The sequence below is a fragment of the Pygocentrus nattereri genome, chromosome 11, assembly GCF_015220715.1.
Source record: "Pygocentrus nattereri isolate fPygNat1 chromosome 11, fPygNat1.pri, whole genome shotgun sequence".
Lineage (NCBI taxonomy): Eukaryota > Metazoa > Chordata > Actinopteri > Characiformes > Serrasalmidae > Pygocentrus > Pygocentrus nattereri.
The window spans coordinates 39,504,605-39,527,131 of record NC_051221.1 but is presented as its reverse complement, the minus strand read 5'-3'; the positions used below and the strand labels follow the sequence as shown (position 1 = coordinate 39,527,131).

At 41.1% G+C, this 22,527-nt stretch overlaps 1 protein-coding gene across 2 annotated transcripts in view; it reads right to left on the bottom strand.

Annotated features, from left to right (window-relative positions):
• cacna2d1a (calcium channel, voltage-dependent, alpha 2/delta subunit 1a) overlaps positions 1 to 22,527 on the bottom strand; it is a 172,985-nt gene that overhangs the window by 79,699 nt on the left and 70,759 nt on the right. For both annotated transcript variants that reach the window (XM_017706447.2, XM_017706448.2), the window contains exons 5-6: positions 17,411 to 17,446; positions 12,305 to 12,434 (exon numbers count right to left, since the gene is read on the bottom strand). In XM_017706447.2, the coding sequence (XP_017561936.1) occupies positions 12,305 to 12,434; positions 17,411 to 17,446 (166 nt within the window). The remainder of the gene's footprint in view (positions 1 to 12,304; positions 12,435 to 17,410; positions 17,447 to 22,527) is intronic.

Here is a 22,527-nt window from a genome sequence, read left to right as displayed (position 1 = left end):
ATACTTTATTGATCCCGAAGGAAATTTAGGATATTTTAACACAGGTTGAAAGTTGGATTTTGTTGGAAAATAAAAGCTTTAAACACTGCTTGCCATGGTTAGGCTCTGTTCTATGGCTAAATAAAAAAGGTAAGCCGAATTTCATTACAAACATGTTAATAACATCCAAATCACCCGCAAACTGTGGTTAACACCTCTGCCTTCTACACTGTAGACTGGGGTTCAATCCCCCACCTGGGCAAACACCCTACACTATACCAATAAGAGTCCTTGGGCAAGACTCCTAACACCACCTTGGCCTACCTGTGTAAAATGACCAAATTGTAAGTCGCTCTGGATAAGAGCGCCAGCCAAATGCCGTAAATGTAAAACAACTCAGTTGTCATTCATGTTTCAGGTAGAGTTCTGCATATTTAACAAAAGAAAACAACTGCAGACACATAAAGTTAATGGCATGATTTCAGTGTCTTCAAAATTCCACACAGAAATACCGAGTTTTATAAAGGTTTTCAAAAGCCGTCATTTTCAATGAACAAAAACACCACTTTCATGTGGGTGGGAGGCCAAAAAAGCAGAGAAAAAACTATTTTCAGACATATCTGGATAGGTGTGGACAGGGCCGTAGAGGTGTACCCTTGTTTGTGGCGCAATCCAGCACCAAAAGTTTAACGCTTTGAGTTTGAAGTTGTCCCCAAATGCGCATTCTCATTAAGACGTCACGTCTGGCCCCGCAAGACTACACCAGAGGGACCAAAGCTAGATACACCCACACTACAGAAACACAAAACCCCTTCACGCTCTCTTTCTCTCCCCTTTCACTCACACAAGCACAGTCCTGCATTTGCGATGCTCAGCATTCTCTCTGCACACATATACATGCAAACATGCACACGCACACAGTCTCTCTCACGCTCGCTCACACAACACACGGAAACACATGCACACGCATGTGCTCGCACACTCACACACAGTGTGAGCACATCTGTTTCTACAACGAGATTGAGGTGACAGGTGACACACAGCATTGAGGTAAACAGGCATCAGGGCAACACAGGAGCACGGCTGTATACTTTAATGAGGCACAGACACAGCAGTCTAGCACAGCTACTGCACACAGACACACAACACAGCCATCAATACACCTCATTACAGAATGAGGGAGACAGAGAGAGGCAGAAAGAGAGAAAGAAGCGTAATGGGACGAGGATTAAGTGAAAAAAGCCATCCAATGATACCACTACTGGACACATGCTCACTCATTCTAGATTCATTCTAAATAAGAAATAATGTAGTTAATGTGGGGCGCCTCACAGCAAGGAGGGCCTGGGTTCGATTCCCCTGCCAGGTGACCGGGGTCCTCTCTGTGTGGAGTTTGCATGTTCTCCGGGTTCTCCGGTTTCCTCCCACCGTCCGAAGACATGCAGTCAGGCCGATTGGACATGCTAAGTTACCCCTGGGTGTGAGTGAGTGAGTGACTGTCTGTGTCTGTCTGTCTGCCCTGTGATGGACTGGCGACCTGTCCAGGGTGTATCCTGCCTTCCGCCAGAAGACTGCTGGGATAGGCTCCCGCGACCCTGACGGAGAAGCGGCTTAGAAAATGGATGGATGGATGTATTTAAGGTATGTTTGATGTTCCTCTAAACCACATTAGTCGTCAAAGCTCATCTGAAACAAATAAAAGCTAAACTCAACTTTGAACAATTGCTATTTTGCACGTCCATATAGTGTCCATGTGCGCCTTTTAAGGCTGATTTATACTTCTGCGGAGATGCCTAATGCAGAAAAGGGGTAAGTGTAGCTCTCAGATGCTCCTCATCACAAATACATGTTGTACAAATATGCAGAGCTGTGCATGAAGCGAACACTGATTGGCTGTAGTGTTGAGAGCCGGAAGAGTCTCAAACAAAAAGCAGAACTAACACGAAATCAGCTCGAGGATCGGCCCGTCTGCCTATTTTGTCCTGTTTTCAAAACATTACACAAACAGTGGCTGTACTAATTCTCTCTGTGCATTCTGTACATTTCCTTGGACATCCCCTCAGTGCACATGCTTGCGTTAAGTGCATGTATGTAGATGGACATCTAAACAAATATCTACACATGATGTTTTCTCATGTGTCCTAAACAGGGTGAGAAAAGAAGTCTGGCCATTCACTCACAACAGCACAAACAGTGGGGTGACTGGCAGAGTTGGGTTAGAACAAGAAGAGGACAGTGAGCAAAAAGGCCACACACCTTCTGCAGGGTAGTGAAGTTTTCTCAAGGTGTTTTCACACTTGAGTCCATATCCAGGCCTGGTTATGGGCTCGTTTGGGGCTCGTTTGGTTTGCTTTTGACACAGCACTTCCATCCGAACTATGGACTGAACGCCCAGTTCTATCCGTCTCTGCTCTGTGTGCAGGTTTGCAAATGGTAGCATCATTTGCTCTTTTTATTATTTTCCTTGGACAGAAACAGTAAAGCAGTGAAGAACAGCGCATGCTGGATACATGGCGTATCACCATGCAGGAGCACCTGCCAATTAGGGGCTTGTATGAGAAGATTTTTAGTCAACATGAAAGTTGAGTCAAAGCAGTCATGTTACAAAATGAACTAAACACACAACGCCACGCATGGTGCTGGGAGCAGAGGTCTTCATGCGCAGTGAACTGCAGCACACTAGAGCAAACCCCAAACCATCGATTTCAGGAGGACCCGACATTGGTCCTCCGGACCATTACTGAGCTCGAAAAACAGCTTTCACGTTTCACCAAATACACTGAGCTTGCAGACCAAGCAGTCCTGGGTCTGGAAAAAAGTGCACTTACAAGTCCAATTTTCCTTCCATTGCTTAGTGATAGGTGGGGTTGGTGGGAGGGTGAGGTGAAACATGACATTATTAGTTAATATTATTTTATGTGCACAGAAATGTAATAATAAAAAAAAAAACTGAACATTTTTCACATTCATTGCATGTCAATGGAACATCAGAGGAAAACATTTCTGTCTTTTGAATATTGTAAATTATGATTAATGTGACCAGAGGCAAGGTAAAAAAGGGTCAACTTGATTTAAAGCAAACAGAATGATTATTTGTTATCTTCAGAATTGGGACTTAACATTGCATATTAGAAAACAATAAATTAATATTATATGTTAAATAAGATGTTTTAAATATATTGGAAATAAAACATCAGTATATAGATTTTGGGCAGACATGACAGCTGAAGCCGCAGGACTACTGCGTCCTCATGGAGTTCTGAGTGGGATGGAGATGCTGTGGCAATCTTCTAAACATCAGACAGAGAGTAAAGCAGAGCCTGATTGCAGTATAAACAAAGAGAGTGAGAAAAAGAGAAAGAGAGAGAGAGAGAGAGAGAGAGAGAGAGTGAGAAAAAGAGAAAGACAGAGAGAGAGAGAGAGAGAGAGAGAGAGAGAGAGAGAGAGAGAGAGAGAGAGAGAGAGAGAGAGAGAGAGAGAGAGAGAGAGAGATGAATCATGCATAGCACTGCCCGTCTGCCTTCATCAGCATTTAGCACACTGAAGTCACATTGCGCTCATTTGCCTGTGAGAAATTGCAATCGCAGTGCCTCAGTAATGACGGAGCTGAGGAGATGCAACTAGGTGACTCTGTTCTTCTGCATCAGGGCACCTTGACCACACACGACAGCCTGGAACCATTAGCAGTTTTCACTATGAACAGTTAAACACGCTGGCAGCCTGCTGCTACAGGAGTCTTTGTGTCTTGCCAACCTCTGACACTTCAAAAAGGAGGTAATAGGGTTTATAATAACTCTGTTCTTGAACTGCGAACTACATCCGATGATTTTAAATAGGTAGAACTCCCACACAGCCATGCGTCCCGGGTTGAAAACACTAGGTTTTCACAGTAAATTGTAAATGTTTAATCATTATCACAGCCACATGCACCGCCATAATCCTTATCCACGATTTTCAGCTTCAGCTGGATCACGTTAGTGACTGTGAATTGCTTTACTGAAGTGAATGAGCTGACTCAGCTCACTAACCAATCAGCACTCAGTAGCCATAATGCCTAGCATCCTACTGAACAAAACCTCCAGACAAAAGGAAATTTCACTGACTTTGTATAATATAATGTATAATGCAGTGAATAAGAAGTCAGTAGGCCCACAGCTCACGTCCCACATTCTACTACACTACATGTCCAAAAGTATCAAGATGCTTCTTCAGGTGAATTCAGCTACTTTAAGCTGCACCCTCTGCTGACACAGATGTTCCATTGCTTGTATAATCTCCATAGAAAAGCACTGGCAATAGAATGGGATGCTCTGGAGCCTAAGGTCACCATGTCCAATGCCAAGTTGCCTCTGTTCAGTTAGCAAGTGATGCACTGACAGAGTACAGTAGAGAGTGTCAGAGTGAGGCCTACAGGCAGAGTGGCCTTATGCATCTCACAGAGAAGTGGAGCTATAATTAGAACTACTGGGCTGCTTCCAGATCAGTACTTTATAGTGTATGAGATCAGTATGCACAGGCAGAAAGCTGTTCTCACCACTTAGTTGCTACATGACCCGTCAGGTGCTATGTGGTCAGTCCACCATTCAGTGGCTATTCAACAACTTACAATTCAAAAACATGCAGAGGTGTATATTGAAAAGCCTTCAGAGCACATGTACAGGAAACAGAACGGGGGCACTGGATAACATACCACACATATGCACATAGCTGCTATGAAAAGAAATCCTTGTGTTTCTGAAATGGTAAGAGAGGGAAAAACATTCTGGCTAAGCTTTACTGTAATAAGAGTTTAGTCCAGCGTAATTTTGGGATTTTCCAATGCTATAAAAATGGAGTTATGGAGTTTTTATATGAGAAAGTTCTGATATGACTGTGACAATTTGGTCTACCACAGAGGTTCCCAACCACCAGGCCAAGGACCAGTACGAGCCTGTGGGTCGTTTGATACAATGCCACAACAATGTGGCGGGGAATAGGGCAAATATTTTAGCATAACTACACAAGAACAGTATTATACTATTATTATTAGTAGTAGTATTGTTTTTATTCAACTTTTTCTTTCAAACTTAAAAGCTACACTATGCACATTTTGGGGATCTGGAGACCTCTCTGGCAGAAATGTGTAATTGCATGTAGTATGCAGAAGAACATTCTTTAACATAGGGTGTGATTTGGATCCCTGGGATCTCTGGGGAAGTGTGCTCACTAGTGTGTATGTGGTGTTTCACTTCACGGATGGGTTAAATGCGGAGTTGGAATTTCCTCGTTGTTGGTCTAATAAGGGTCGCTTAATCGAATCTTAATGAATTAATACCAAGAAAAAAAAAATCATACAGCCACATAAAATTAAACAGTACACAGCCACATAAAATATGGATTTATCGCTGGGGATGTTACTGCTTCAAATCCACCGTGTGGTCCAGTGTGTCCAGTTATTTTGCCATTTGGAAACAGGCTGATCAAGAGTACCACTCCAACTCCCCCCCGGCTGAATCCCTAAACTGGGTTGCACCAGTTTTGTGTAAGTTTATACTATAAAGTTTGCTCTGAAGTTTTTACTTTAGTTTGTTCTTAGTATAAACTTAAGTCCTTAGTTAACACTAGTTAAAGTTACTAAGTCATGTTGTAACTACTTACAACTAACTAATGCATATGTTGCTTGTTCAAAACTAGTTGATAAACCTGCTGCCGTTAAAACACAACAGCTTGCAATGACTTTTTGCATTCTGTGGGTATGGAATGTGAATAATGTGTACAAATATATGCTTTTACAATTACACTGACGCATACCGGTACTGTTTGTTTATTAATGGTTGACTTTTTCCTTGCAATAACCACATGTGCAGCTTTTATGAATAGCGGTTTCTGGCCAACTACAGCAGCATTGGTTTAGACGTTTCAGCTGCTGGTGTGTCTCACTGAACTGGAGCGATAGATTTTAGCTTCAAGAATGGAGCTGAAAGTTAAAAGGTTTAAGATTGGAGCTGTAAGCAAAATCACGGCATATAGCATTTATTGAATTTCGCTCTGTTTTCTTAACCAAAACAGCCAGGGCAAGTTTTCTTTTAGTTTTCTTTGGTTTCTCTAACACTCCCTCTGCTTAGGAGGAGGCGTAACATTTAGTAACTGCTAAACTCAATGTAAAAACTAGTTGGTGTGCTCCAAGCTGTTCTGATTTAGTTTTGTGCAAACTTGAACTTATTAAACAATAATGTCACAACTATCTTATGTCAGAACTGCAACTGGTCCCTGGTCACACACAGTCACATAGACACAAATATGCACTTGTACTTGAACAAACAAGCCCACCTTCTTCTGAAGAACCAACATAAAGCCAAAAAAGTCTCTCTTAGGGTCTCATAGCACTGCACACCAACTCCGACCCTCAGACATATACACCATAATGGGCTAAATAAAGACACGGGCAGGCTTGTGAACATGGCCATGGCAGATCTTGCTGTGTGACCCCTGCAGCTTCACCCACTTGCTCCCCCACCCACTGTCTCCCACACACATCCCTCTGCAGGACATCTCACCACCATCAACTGCACACAGCAGGGAGCATTACACATCTCTCCCATACAGTAGAACCATGTCAGGATTGTTTAGCTTGCCCTGGAGGCAGGACTGTTTCTCAAGTGAGCTTCTCCCAGCAATCCAGGACCAGATGAAGAACTGCATCTGGCTGTACTCAGAGGTTTCATGACTACTAAGATTCTGAAAAGACGCATCTGCCAACAAACATCAGCTTTCTAATGTTAGCGGTTGGCTTTTTAATGTTCCAGTATAAGAACTGTGTAAGAAGGCAAATATGATTCTAGAACAATGTGAATGTATGAACACTGACGCAGTGTGTGAATGGAGCAATCCAGAGCAGTGTGATTATAGGAGAACATTTTATAACCAGTGCGAGAACATTGTAAAAAAAAGAGGAGAGGTGTGAGAAAGTCTAACAGAGTTAGAATAGAGTAGAGAAGCAAGTGAATAGATGAAAACATTCTAGAAGCCTCCAGTGATCACACAGGTATAGCAGAGAACCCAACCGTTCAGGTTTGTGGGTCTGTTTGTTAATTCTCTATATTTCCAAAAGTTTTTGCTTGTCTGGTGATGTAAGGCTTGGATGCAGCTGCTCAGCCATGGAAACCCATTCCATGAAGCTCTCTACGCTGTTCTTGAGCTGATCTGAAGGCCACATGAAGTTTGGAGGTCTGTAGTGATTGACTCTGCAGAAAGTTGGCGACCTCTGCGCACTATGCCCCTCAGCATTTTACGCGGCCGACCACTTCGTGGCTGAGTTGCTGTCGATCCTAATCGCTTCCACTTTGTTATAATCCCACTGACAGTGGACTGTGGAATATTTAGCAGTGAGGAAATTTCACGACTGGACTTGCTGCACAGGTGGCGTCCGATCACGGCACCACGCTGGAATTCACTGAGCTCCTGAGAGCGACCCATTCTTTCACTAATGTCTGTAGAAGCAGTCTGCAGGCCTAGGGGCTCGGCTTTACACACCTGTGGCCATGGAAGTGACCGGAACACCTGAATTCAATGGATGGTTGAGTGAATACTTTTGGAAATATAGTGTATCTGTTAGTGGGAGAATGTTGAATCTTTTTCTTTAAAACAAATAATACACAAATAAACATCAACATAGTACACACTCCAGTTGTTGTATGTATTTGTTAAATTTCGTAGCTCTTGATTTACTTTAATGAATGATTGATTAGCTGAAGCAGGCACTCACCCACGCACTTCAAATCACTATGTATTGTTTATTTATTTATATTTATTCTAAATGTTAATGTTTTTTTGTTTGTTTGTGTTTTTTTTGGAGAAATGACCACTTACTGCTCAGAAAAATAGCTTTACTTTGGTGCAATACATATATACACATATAAGTAAAAATAGCAGAAACTGTGAAGCGGCAAATACTTTTTCACAGCACTGTACATGTCTATTCCTGAAGGCTCTATTTTTAAGTGGGAGAGAGATCATAGGCAGGGGTCCAGTGACTCTCAAGACACTCAAACGCTGAAGTAATCAGCCGATCAGCTGGACTGCACTGCAGTCACTAAAATAATAAGATGAGCCAGAGAAACAGAGAGAGAGAGAGAGAGAGAGAGAGAGACAGAGAGATTACAGCCTGTGCAATACTATAACACACATTTCAACATTTCACTACCCAATCAATCTTCATATGACATTCACAAATATATGCTGATGACAATACATGACACTTTATAACTAAAAGAACCAACACATGGCCCACACTGCAGCACGCAATAAAGTACAGTCAGAGATGAAATGGTAAGAGTGAAGGTCAAGGCAACAGAGCAAAAAAAGAGGAGGAAATCTGAAGAGAGAGGAAAAAAAGTGTACATGTATTGCATTAGTGATCATGCGTGTGTACACTGTACACTGCAATGTCTAAAGTATATCAAATTACACATGAGGCATTGCTGTCTGGTCAGAAATTTGACTGGGAAACAAGCGCTCTTGGTCTCTAAAGATTCATGAACCCATGCTTTCTGAAAACCACCGCTCTATGCTAAGAGAAAGTCACTTTCAGTCAGTTTCACATCGGCGCCTTTCACTAGGCTATCACTGTACGAAATCAAGATCTACGCCTCACACCTTTTCTTGATGTCAATATTTTATCCTACCCCTAAATTGTAGTACAATAGAGACACTTAAAATACAGGAATCACAACCAAAGCAGTATTAATGAACTTTTTTTATCTCTGGATCTTAGTAATCGAACGGTTTGTGAGTATGAAGTAAGTCCGGTTGATGATGTTTTGCCAAAACGTCTCACGGCTCACGTGCCAGAATGAGATGCGTTGCTTTGTTATTATTTTGTTTCTCGTCTTCTGTTGTTACCAAGCACTATAAGGAGATGTGTGGACATCTATATATGAGATGTGCAGAAATCTGAATATATGAGATATGTGGATAACTGTGCATGTGCAATCAAACCAAATAAAAAACAGATATAATGGCACAAAAACTCAAACTCTGATTCAGACTATAGAAAACAAACTAGGTGTGAAAACAGCCCGACACCTACCTTGTTTAGTGTGGAACTGCAGAAGTTTTTCTTCAGTCCGTCTCAGTTTTGACAGGTGTGAACGCTCCACCTCTACTCGTGGGCACACCAAACAACTGAACTGCCTTCTAGAGAACCCTGGATCAGTTCAGTGCTGGTGCTAAAGCATTTTTAAAATGGGCTTCACCAAATGAGGATACAACATCAGAGCATGCTGTGCTCTTCCTGTAGCAGCACATCAGTGCTGTACTGTCCACATAATCTGCCTGTTTTAACATCTGACTCTTTACAGATGCTCATAACGTTGATGCACATGGATTGCAGAAGATACATTTGGCCCAGAATCAGTTAAATTTCCAGAGGCAGATATCAAGTAAGATTCATTGTTATTACTTTGACTGTGATACATTAGACGATAAGTACCTCTGTTTCCAAGCAAAGTACTTTTTTTGGCTCAAATCGTGACAAAGGTCAGAGTATCAGAGCACCTGTATTCCTGCGAAATGTCTGACCCATATACAAACACTCATGTGTATAATTTGCCATTGCCATTTAGCCATTGCATCGAACTGAACCGAATGGAAAACATAGAATCTTAGCAAAATCGGTAACACTTTATTTGAAGGCTACCTACATAAGGGCGTTATGACGCATTCATAAGCGCTGAATAATGCGTTTATGAAGCACTACTTGAACATTTATTAAGTGCTTATATCGGTTCTCGCCACCTGACATAAGATGTTTTATGAAATAAATGACAAACATATTTAAAACACTATACATAACTATTTATGTCAGCATTCTCAAGATGACATTGTATTAATATCAGGTTAAATATGCATGGAAACCACCCCCTCTTCCCTCCATGGCATGGATAAGATGATTGATGCAATTATGTATAGGGTTTAAATATGTTTAGTGCTGTCGTTTATTCTTATTATGTCAGTACAATATCATTTATTTCATAAAACATCTTATGTCAGGTTGCGAGAACCGAAGTGAGAATGAAGTAGTGCTTCATAAACACATTATTCAGTGCTTATTAATGTGTTATGAAGCCCTTATGTGTGTAGCCTTCAAATAAAGTGTTACCACAAAATCAAACTAGGTGTAAAAACAGCCTTAGGAGAAGAAGAACTAAACCCTCCAACCCTCCAAAGCCTGCTCTGTCAGGTCTGTGAGACATTCTCTTAGCATAGAGGAGCAGTAATCAGAAAGTATGGATTCATTAATCCTCAGAGGCCAAGATCTTTATTACTGCTGTTTTGTTATGCTATTTAAAGGCAATTACATAATCACACAAATAATGACACAGATAAGCGCTAGATGTACATTAAGCTTGCATTCTACATCAACGTTCAAGTCTACACTTCTGACACGGTTTAGTTTGTCTCAGACAATAACATAAGCGTGACACTCATTTAAGGATTGTTTGCATTTTCACAAAATCGGCATCCATAACTATTCCTTAAAATTTAAGTCACAATAAAATATGTCCTCCTCTACCCACAAACGTAGTCAAGTATGAGAATGAATTCAACAAAATGCAAAAGAGGGAGTTTCACAGCTGAAGTCACAAACTACGAATTACTTCAAATTACTTATCATCTAAATAACGTTATTACTAATTTATACTACTAAACTGTATTAAAGTGTATTACTGAAGTGTAGCCTAGCTTTCAGTACTTAGTAGCTCCCAATTTCCGAGACAAACTGCTCCGGGTTATATACTCAATGCAGTTAGTTTACTTTCAGTAAATCCATCGATGTGTCTCAGTAAATTTGTTTTCCGCTGTCTTATATTCACATGAATTTGCCTCTACGCAACTGATAAAACACACCTAATTCAATTCTGTTTGTTGCAACGTAAACACATAATTGCGAAAGCTAACAATTGCGGAAAATGATTGCAGTCAGCGTTAATAAAAGCAGTCGGCTCAAATAATCGTGATCAGGCGTTCATGTCATAATTGCGACAGGCCGATTTAAGGTGTACAGGCCATGGAGAACTTAGGAGGGTTAAGGCTTCAGGAAATCTTGGTCTTGTGGGCAGCAAACATGTATAAAATATGTCCTTTCCCAGTGACCAATAAAAGGCGAATCTATTCTGCCAGCATTCTCTTCTCTATATGAACTCCCAAAGTGAAGATCACTATGCACAATGCCAAGTGTCGGCAGGAGTGGTGTAAAGCCTGCCACCACGGGACTCTGGAGCTGTGGAAATGTGTTCTGTAGAGTGATGGATCACACGTCACTGTCATCTGGCAGCCTGACGGATGAATCTGTTTCAGCATTGATGAATTAGATTGAATTACAATGTTAATGCTACAGCATAAAAATATATTTTAGACACGTATATGATTCCAACAGTTTGCAGAAGGCGCTTTCCTATTGCAGCATGACTGTGAACAAAGTGAGGTCCATAAAGTCATGGTTTGACAAGTTTGGTGTGGAGGAGCGCCAGCGGCCTGGACAAAGTCCCAACCTGAACCCCAATGAATGCCTTTGGGATGAATTGGAATGTCGATTGTAAGCCAAGCCTTCTACCCCAACGACACGACCAGACCTCACAAATGCTCTTTTGACTGAATGAGCACAAAGTCCCACAGACACACTCCAAAATCTTGAGGAAAGCCTTTCTAGAAAAGTAGGGAGGAGCCGCTATAACTCTCCTCTAGGAAGTCTTCCTGCAGCAGGGGCCCACTCTACATGAACGTCCAGCAGGTTCTAGACTATCTAGGGATAGTCAAAGTCATATGGGAGTATAGGGCACAGAATTTTAGGATTTAATCTGTTTCCTGTGACTTTAACTACACTAATGCAAACTCAAATATTGTCTGATGCTAAGACAATGTTTTTGACCAGTCTTGTGCAGCAATAAGTGAGAGCACATGGAAGAAACCCAGCTGAGGGAGTGGCTGGTGGTTGACAACAGGGATGTGTGCATTAGCATTCACAGGTTCTAATGCTCTCAGGGTAGTGGAGGAGGCCTCCAGGGTTTGAGAATGGTGAGAGAAGGAGCAGCTGTTGCTGAGGTGAATCAGGGGCCAGGCCTGCTGCGCCCGCACCGTGGCCACTCACTAAATTTTGTCTGCAGGCTTCACTGGGCCTTCAGCTGTCCACACGTAACACGATGTGATAAAGTGACCAAAAGGAGCATGGAACGATTGACACCGCAATATTTTAGTCGCAGGTTTATGAGTCACAGTTTGAGCAACTTTGATTTGCAAGCCATATGCAACCATGTATGTGAGTGGGGGTGGGATAGTGTGTACTTACAGCCTTCATAGATGTCTGTGGGGATATGAACAGCTGTGGAGTTGTACGATACGAGGCGCTTAAAGACCGGGTCTTCTTTGAATTCCGGGAAGATTTGTCTTTTTACAAGGTCGGGGTTAGACGAGTTGAGCTGAGAACACAAAGAACAGCGTTACACAATATCTATACGGGCAGATGCACAAAAACAGACCAACCACTCAAAGGCTTTTGCTTGGAATTTCTTGTCCTGTTATACATTTTTGTTGATTCGAATACAACAATTAATTTATAGAGATGTATACAATAATACAGTGTAGAGTTCAATTTACATTAGACATCAAATGGAATTTTAGATGTTGCAATCAATATTTCGAGTATCTGTGGAAGAGAAAATAAATAAAAACAATAAGCAAAGGGCATATATTTCCATATATTTTTCTAAATATATGTTATGTTTGTAATTAGGGCTGTCAAACAATGAAAAAATTGGTAACACTTTATTTGAAGGCTACCTACATAAGGGCTTTATGACGCATTCATAAGCACTGAATAATGTGTTTATGAAGCGCTACTTGAACATTTATTAAGTGCTTATGTCAGTTCTCGCAACCTTATGAAATAAATGACATTCTACTGACATAATAAGAATAAACGGTGAACATATTTACAGCACTAAACATATTTAAACGCTATATATAATCGCATCAATCATCTTATCCACGCCATGGAGGGAAGAGGGGGAGGTTTCCAGGCATATTTAACCTGATATCAGTACAATGTCGTCTTAAGAATGCTGACATATATAGTTATGTATAGTGTTTTAAATGTTTAGTGCTGTAAATATGATCAAGGTTTATTCATATTATGTCAGTACAATGTCATTTATTTCATAAAACATCTTATGTCTGGTTGCGAGAACCGACATAAGCACTTAATAAATATCCAAGTAGTGCTTCATAAACACATTATTCAGTGCTTATTAATGTGTCATGAAGTCCTTATGTAGGTAGCCTTCAAATAAAGTGTTACCAAAAAATTTCATCGTGATTAATCGCAGAATTTCATATAGTTAATCGTGATTAATCGCATTTTTAAAAAAATTTTGTAAATGTTATAGAAAATAAGGATTTTTAAGTGAAATGTTACAATTATAATGGTGAATACATTTTATGCTAAATGTGCTTATGTTGAAAACTGCTGGGACGAGAGAAAACCGTAAGGGTTTCACATACTAGGCAGTAATACTGAACCTACAAAACACAGAACTGGATTTGTAATAAATTAGGGAGCTGCCGTCTCAAATATTAGACATGTAGTCACATCCTACTGTGTCTCAGTTCAGATGTGTGTAACAAAAGAAAATAAAAACTACATAAAACTACATAAAACAGTCACAGCCTATAGGACTTCACAGTCCTGCGCAAACAACGATAAATGACACTAAGTTGGACTTCATTAAAGACATGTAGCGTCATACCACAGAGCTACAGCACTGTAAACAGGGGCTCACCAATCCAACTAATAGCTCAATCGGATTAGAATACGTCCGTGTAAACACCTCGATCGGAATAGTCTAGTCCGACTGAGGCCATTCGGAATACAGTTCCTATCTGATTGAACGAGGTGAGTAATCCTCGAAATAATCTATTAAATAGAAGAATATTAGCCGTGTAAACGCCTGAATCCGATTACACTCTAATCGGAACACGTAAGCACGTTTTGCGCATGCGCGGCGCATCATAGCGAAAGGTTTATACCGACTGGACCTCTCGTGATGTTCGCTGTCATGGTAACGTTCACTCTAAGCACTGCTCCACACATTTTGCATCGGATTACTTGTAGTGAGCATGTAAGTGGAGATGTTCATCAGATTGTTGAACAGAGTGAGAATAAATCTGAATCTGTAATCTGATTGTTTTCAGTGTAAACAGACACTTTAAGACTCTACTCTTAATGAGAGACGCTGCGCACGGTCAAGCCTCAACATGACCTACAGATGACCCTCAGGGCCAAATAGGATTTACGTTAACGGCACTATTTTTTTTAATCGCATTAAATTGAGATTATTAATGCGTTATTATCACGTTAACTTCGACAGCCCTATTTGCAATATATTTTCACATATCGCTGCTGTCGGAACAAAACCTCGTATCTCCATTTTTGTCATGATTCTGTTTTTGCCATAACTTGAAAGTACCTTTGCATTGTGTGTAAATTTCATGAAGAATGGACCAAAAGAAACGGCCCAAAATTATTTGGAAAACATTCCGGTTCCATTGATTTACACTAAAAGTAAAGGTTTTTCCTTCTCCTGTAAAGTTACCATTTTGGAGATACGAGGTTTTCTTCCGACAACAGCGATATGTTTGGCATACAGTGCATCCGGAAAGTATTCACAGCGCTTCACTTTTTCCACATTTTGTTTTGTTACAGCCTTATTCCAAATTTAATTATATTAATCTTTTTCCTCAAAATTCTACACAAAATACCCCATTGTGACCATGTGAAAAAAGTTTTCTCGAGAGTTTTGAAAATGTATTAAAATTAAAAAACAAAGAAATCATATTTACATAAGTATTCACAGCCTTTGCCATGAAGCTCAAAATTGAGCTCAGGTGCATCCTGTTTCCACTGATCATCCTTGAGATGTTTCTACAGCTTAAATGGAGTCCACCTGTGGTTGATTGGACATGATTTGGAAAGGCACACACCTGTCTATATAAGGTCCCACAGTTGACTGCATGTCAGAGCGCAAACACCAAGCATGAAGTCAAAGGAATTGTCTGTAGACCTCCGAGACAAAATTGTCTCGAGGCACAAATCTGGGGAAGGATACAGAAAAATTACTGCTGCGTTGAAGGTCCCAATGAGCACAGTGGCCTCCATCATTCGTAAATGGAAGAAGTTCGGAACCACCAGGACTCTTCCTAGAGCTGGCCGGCCGTCTAAATTGAGCGATCGGGGGAGAAGGGCCTTGGTCAGGGAGGTGACCAAGAACCCAATGATCACTCTGTCAGAGCTCCAGCGTTCCTCCGTGGAGAGAGGAGAACCTTGCAGAAGGACAACCATCTCTGCAGCAATCCACCAATCAGGCCTGTATGGCAGAGTGGCCAGGCGAAAGCCACTCCTTAGTAAAAGGCACAAGGCAGCCCGTCTGGAATTTGCAAAAAGGCACCTGAAGGACTCTCAGACCATGAGAAACAAAATTCTCTGGTCTGATGAGACAAAGATTGAACTCTTTGGTGTGAATGCCAGGCGTCATGTTTGGAGGAAACCAGGCACTGCTCATCACGAGGCCAATACCATCCCTACAGTCAAGCATGGTGGTGGCAGCATCATGCTATGGGGATGTTTCTCAGCAGCAGGAACTGGCAGACTAGTCAGGATAGAGGGAAAGATGAATGCCGCAATGTACAGAGACATCCTGGATAAAAACCTGCTCCAGAGCGCTCTTGACCTCAGACTGGGGCGACGGTTCATTTTTCAGCAGGACAACGATCCGAAGCACACAGCCAAGATCTCAAAGCAGTGGCTTCAGGACCACTCTGTGAATGTCCTGGAGTGGCCCAGCCAGAGCCCAGACTTGAATCCGATTGAACATCTCTGGAGAGATCTGAAAATGGCTGTGCACAGACGTCTCCCATCCAACCTGATGGAGCTTCAGAGGTACTGCAAAGAAGAATGGGCAAAACTGCCTAAAGATAGGTGTGCCAAGCTTGTGGCATCATATTCAAAAAGACTTGAGGCTGTAGTTGCTGCCAAAGGTGGTTCTACAAAGTATTAAGCAAAGGCTGTGAATACTTATGTAAATATGATTTCTTTGTTTTTTAATTTTAATAAATTTTCAAAACTCTCGAGAAAACGTTTTTCACATGGTCACAATGGGGTATTTTGTGTAGAATTTAGAGGAAAAAGATTAATTTAATTCAATTTGGAATAAGGCTGTAACAAAACAAAATGTGGAAAAAGTGAAGCGCTGTGAATACTTTCCGGATGCACTGTATATGTAAATATAACAAATTCCCGTTATAACATACATTTCATATGCATATGTGCATATATTTCAACATATTGACATGTATGTTCGTGTATTTAAATGTTACAAAATGTGAGTTAATATTATATTATAATATAATTATAGTTATTATTACAGTTATAATATTAGCACATACATTTTTACATGAGCCAATAAATGTACGTTTATTTTTCTTCCTCTCTAACGCTCTTGTGGCTGAACACAGTCAAGTCCTCACAGCAATGTTTTAACATCTAGTGTAAAGCCTGCTCAGAAGAGCAGATGCTGTTACGACAGGAAAGGGGGCCAAATGTCCTATTAATATGCTTTTATACCCATTAATACCCAAGTGTCAAACTTGTGGAGTATTTTTCCACTACACATTGACCCAGAACCTCCGGCACCAGGAAACCGGAATGTGCTTTTTCCGTTGGTTCAGAATCAAAGGGTTTATTGTTTATCAAATTCTTTACTCTTCTAATTGAAGATGAAGTCACCAAACACCAAAACGTGTCCAGTAAGTGCACCAGAATGTGAACTAGGTTATTGTGTTGATTGTTATTTGTAGAATGATCACTTTGCAGTTCAGAAGCTAACACTAAGTGTGTATGTTAACCTTACAAAACAAGTGTTTTGCTCATACTTTCACACTTGATTTGTTTCTGTGTAAATGTAGACATTTGCATCAGTGTGCATGGTTATTAACCGTTCCAGCCGTCTTTCAAACAGGTGGAATGTGTGGTGGAAAAATGCCCGTAGTGTATGAGGCATTCTGGATATTTTATTTAAACGATATTTTATTTAAACGTTCCAATCAACTTCTCTGTCATTTTAGAATCAACTTCCACTCTATGCATCATTCTGGCCGCCTTCTTTTGCAACTTCTTCCTGTTACATTTATCTGGAGCAAAGGTTGTTTGCTATTATTGATTCCAAGCCCAGGAATAGTAGAGCATATCCAGTAAATCCTTACATAAATAAAAAATATGATGATGTCAATAATCTACAGGCCATTTCTGGGGCCATGAAGGATCTGCTTCAAAACTTTACTAGCCAAACATGTTCTGGTTGAACTTAGTGTTAGTTTAGTTGTAAAATAATAACATGCTTACCTCATATTTTGCATTGTAATATTTATTGATATCCTCCTGTAAGACAAAAGACACAATATTAATTTAAATTACGGCATTTCTGAATGACTGTGTCTCCTTTCTGCAGTTGCGTGGACTGTGTGTGTGTGTGTGTGTGTGTGTGTGTGTGTGTGTGTGTGTGTGTGTGTGTGTGTTTGCGTAAGTGTTTGTGTTTGTATGTGTGTTTCTGTCTCTCCTCGGTTGCTCTACACACTCCGCACACTCTGTGGAGCTCTGTCAGGGTGGGAGATAGTGAGGTGTTAACGAGCGTGCGCACTCCCTGACAGACGCTCGCCCTGGAGACACTGCCTAGCGCCACCTGTCTATCAAATGAAGCATGACAACGGCTGCCCAGGCAACAGCTTAATGAGGAACACCTGTGACAGCTACTGGTGTGAGCATTAAATACTGACTGCATTTGTAAAGTGCTCACTGTTACAGACAAAAACAACACACACACACACACACCTTGGAGTCATATATATGCCTCATACATACGACATGGTCATATTTAACAGCTTAAACACCCCTGGTTTACACATCCTCTACAGACAACCCACTTAAATATGACATTTTTACACACAAACCCTATTTATTTCTACCTCATTGAAAAATAAACAAAATAAAAAAGGTGCCATGGCTTTTGCACAGGCCACGTTTTATATTTTGCTTGTTTTTCCATTATGTTAAATTGAGCAAATAAACAGTAATTGTGCACTAAAATGAGCAGGAACGTGTTAAACGGACGTGTTAAACTATTTTCACTTCCGAAATCAGCATGAAATTTGACCAGGGTGCAAAATTTGACATACAGTTGTATATATAAACACTTTCTGAACCCTTTACCGCACTTTGCTTTGTTACCAAGCATCTGAGTTGATCAACAGAGTGATTTAAAAAAATGATCCAGTTCCAGTACAGCGTCACTGGCCTCCCTCTCCTCTAATCACTCCCATGATGCTAGTCAACGCAGGCATCTGTTAGCTAACCTGACAGAAGTTAGAGTTAGAGTTCTCCACCCGGCGTGTTGACCTGTCTAATCATATAATAAGCCGTTTGAAAAGATGTGGTTTGGCTTCATGCGCTAGCCTTCATCCTCTCAGTTTGATGGCACTGTGTGATAGGGGTAATCTAGCTGGTGGGTGGATCTGGAGGAGGAGACATGTGACTTGCTGGAAAATGAATGGAAAAGCTCCCACCCTCTGAAAGTCCCACCCATCAATAAAAAGAGCCAGCTAACTTGCTGGTAAAGCAGCAACAGAAAAAGCCCCCCCCCCCCTTATTGTGGAGGTCTGCACATGCAGCTATAACAAAACACAAAGGTTTCTCAGTGATTTCAGCCTGGTTTTGAAATGTTACTGCGGCATTCGGTTTCGGATTTATGCGCCTCTTCCCATTTAATGAGATAGGAGCCCGGAAATAACCACCTGGAGGTGTTGATGGTCACTGAGTTTGTGGACTTTGTTTTGGTCAGGTCTAAATTCGATAAAAATCCTCACCCCAAACACATGAATAAATAAGCATGTAGCTTTACAAAGGCATATTCTTGCACCTGGCATCGTCGTTTAGTCTCCTTTTCCCTCTGGTTTTTCCTACCTAAAATATTTATGGTCTGAACAATGCTTACCGCGATCATACACACTCAAGTGCAGATGAGCTCAATGGGCAAAATGCATGCACCCATTATCAAAACCAACACTGACATACAGATATGACCTAATACTGAACACAGGATCGTACTTCATGCTTCATACCTCGACTCCACCTTTTTCCCAACACAGTCTGGGGTAGAAGAGAAATGAGGAGCTGAAAGAAGAACAGCTGTGTTGCGTGTGTGAGTGTGTGTAGGGAGTATCAGCAGACATGAATGAAGGGCTGAGTGACGATATGAAGCTCTTTGTCTGATTCTCACACTGAATTATAATACAACTCCCACACATACCACAACCCACTGGCTCAAAACAAAACATGAGCACTATATTAATCTGTACCTGGAGGCCAACACAGTAACTAAGTAAATGTAATTAGTTTCTGTCCTTAAGTAGTTTTTTTTTTGTGTATCTGTACTTTACTTAATTTTTTCCATTCTGGGCGACTTTCTCCTTTCACTCCACTACATTTCAGTCCAATATCCGACTTTTTCCTCCTACATTTTGAGAAATCTGTCGTTCCTTTTGGTTTCTGTGTGTATAAAAACGTAACATGTCAATACGAAAGAAGCGCAAAGCCAGAGCACCAATCAGGGCCCAGCGGTCACTTTGTTCTGAGCTGGTTTTGACCTGTTGGTCATACCGACCCAGTGCAGCACGCGGTTCAACGTCAGCGCAGCAGCGTAAAACTTTGGGAGAGTCTGTTCAACATAAATGATGAACTAACCTAACTTTGTGTAAATAGAGCACAATATAGAAATATGTCCACATATGCAGTCGAGACTGACGCGGCTTTTTTCTGAATTCATACAAACACCATTTCATTTTATAGTAAATTAGTTTGGGCTGGTTTATGTTTATGAACAGACGCCTACAGATCAACATAGTAAAGGAGCTCATCTGTGATCCTGAGTTTAAAGCCAGTTTTTATTCAACTTAAACTTGGAACTAAGTTGTAAATAAATCTGAAACTGAAACTTTGCTTGTGTGTAAAAAGTGATTTCAGAGCCACTCGGTTCTCCCTGATGGAAACTGTTTACCTTCAGTGTTTTGTGCTTCTGATCATTTTAATAGACGTCAGCGTCACTAATTAATGACGTTCTATTAAAAGACTGGTTTACCAAGAGAGACGCTGGAGGACTTTCACCTGAAATGAGTTCATGAAGCCAGTCTGGTTATAAAAATGATAACAGGACATCAGAGCCAGAATTCCTCTTTTAGTACTTTTACTTTATACTTAAGTACATTTGAAGGCAAATACTTTAGTACTTTTACTCAAGTGGAGGTCTAGAGTAAGGACTTCTACTTTTACTGGAGTGATATTTTAGCTTGGGTGTCTCTACTTTAACTCAAGGACATGATTTGTGTACTTCGTCCACCTCTGAGCAAAACATGATATAACTCAAAAAAAGACATAGATGGACACCAAGAAGTTCTGTAGCTGGCACCATGCGCAGGATTAGGAGCTCTGGATCTAATCTTTGTTTTTCTCAGAGAAAAATGAATGGCATTTCTGAAAACTGATGCAATTGTGCAGAAAGGATCCAAAGCTGATACATTTTGTGGTATAAACTGGATCATCTAGATTAAGAAGCTGAAATATGCCTATTGCTGATTGACATCATAAGACTGGCAAGTTGCTAAATTAAGTGTCGGTAAGTAACAGTGCTGAAGTCCACGGGCATGTAGTACATGGGCATTTCATTCACATACAAACTTCTTTTTACGTCACTGAAAACAGGCCTTTTGCAGAACTCCATCCAGGGAGAAGATATGTAGTAATTCTGTCCTCAGTGTTGTCGTGTAGACAGGGAAAAATGAGCTTTTGGCTTGTTATGTCAAGAGTGTGTGCCGTTATTGGCTTTGTTACGCCAGATTGTGAACCATTACCCCCTTTATTTACACGAGGCGAGTCAAACGTAGCTAAAATAGAGCTGGCTTTAGCATTGCTAGCATTGCTATCAGGACTTGTTTCACGTTTACACATAAATGTACACACAAATGTACTCTTACACCACACTGCCACCGCACGGACCCCACCGCCAACGTCGTCAGTTTTTATGAGACCTAGTCGGACCTCGAGCTGGTGGGACAACTCCGAAAATTGAAGTGGTTGGATAGTGTAGTGGTTAACACCTTTGCCTTCTACGCTGTAGACTGGGGTTCAATCCCCCACCAGGGCAAGCACCCTACACTATACCAATAAGGGTCCTTGGGCAAGACTCCTAACACCGCCTTGGCCTCCCTGTGTAAAATGATCAAATTGTAAGTCACTCTGGATAAGAGTGTCAGCCAAATTTTGTAAATGTAAAGTTGTTGTTGCAGAAGAATGACGAGGGCGTTTCTGTCAAGGAGAGAATGAGCTGCTGACTTTATGATTTTGCGTTTTCATGAGGACGGAGTTTTTTTTTTAAAAACAGTGCTTGTGTGGATGGGATTTTAAAAAAAAACAAGAACCTAAAAGAAGGCGTGACGTCTTTTGCAGTGCACAGGAGAGTTTGCTTGCCTGTAGCATGTGTGTAGCATTACTGCTAAACAAGCCCATAATTCAGAGGATTCAGTGACACACAGTGGGAAAAATGCAAGGTTTGGAACATTTTTGTCCACCACAGGGTGTAATAGTGGTGATTTTTCAAAAGCGTCATTCATTTTTCTTATAGAGAACACCTGCTTAAACGTCCTAATATGTTCCTAACATGTCCAGTTCCTAATATGGTCATGACACAGAATTTCCGAGCTCTATAGAAAAATAAATGGCGTTTTAGAAATGTATAGCTGTCGTGTCCTGTGGTTAACAGAAATATTCAAAAGCCTGATACATTTGGTGCCCATACATTTTTCCTAGCACACGCCAGTGTATTTGGCCAATGAAGTGATTGACTGACTCTGATGTGAGTGATTTATAAAAATCCATTGTAGTGAAAATGTAGTAAAGGGTGTAGTACCTCTGTGACAGTTAGTCACTGGTCCTCAGGGTGCACAGATGTGACTGCTTAAGTGAGAATTCGGCATGTGTGTGTGTGTGTGTGTGTGAGTGTGTGTGTGTGAGAGAGGTGTGAGTTTGACAGCTCTGAGTGTTGTCTCTTTGATAAAGCTGCTGTCTGCTACAGCATAATGAGAGCTCTCTGGCACTGAGCTCTTGGATAAGGGCCAGTAAAGAAGGTATGAACTTATGTGACCCCACTGGCAGAAAGAGAGTTACTTAATGAGTGTAATACAGGAGCTCTGTCTCTGTCCCTCCACCTCCACCCCCCCATCTCTCTCTCTCTCTCTCTCTCTCTCTCTCTCGCTCTCTCATACACACACACACACACACACACACACACACACACACACACACACACATACACCGCAGAGGAGGCAGTAGTTATAGACGCATGTTTACATGTATAGGTGTGACAGAATTTGACGACCTGGCCACTTCCAGGTCACTCAGGTCACAACGAGAGT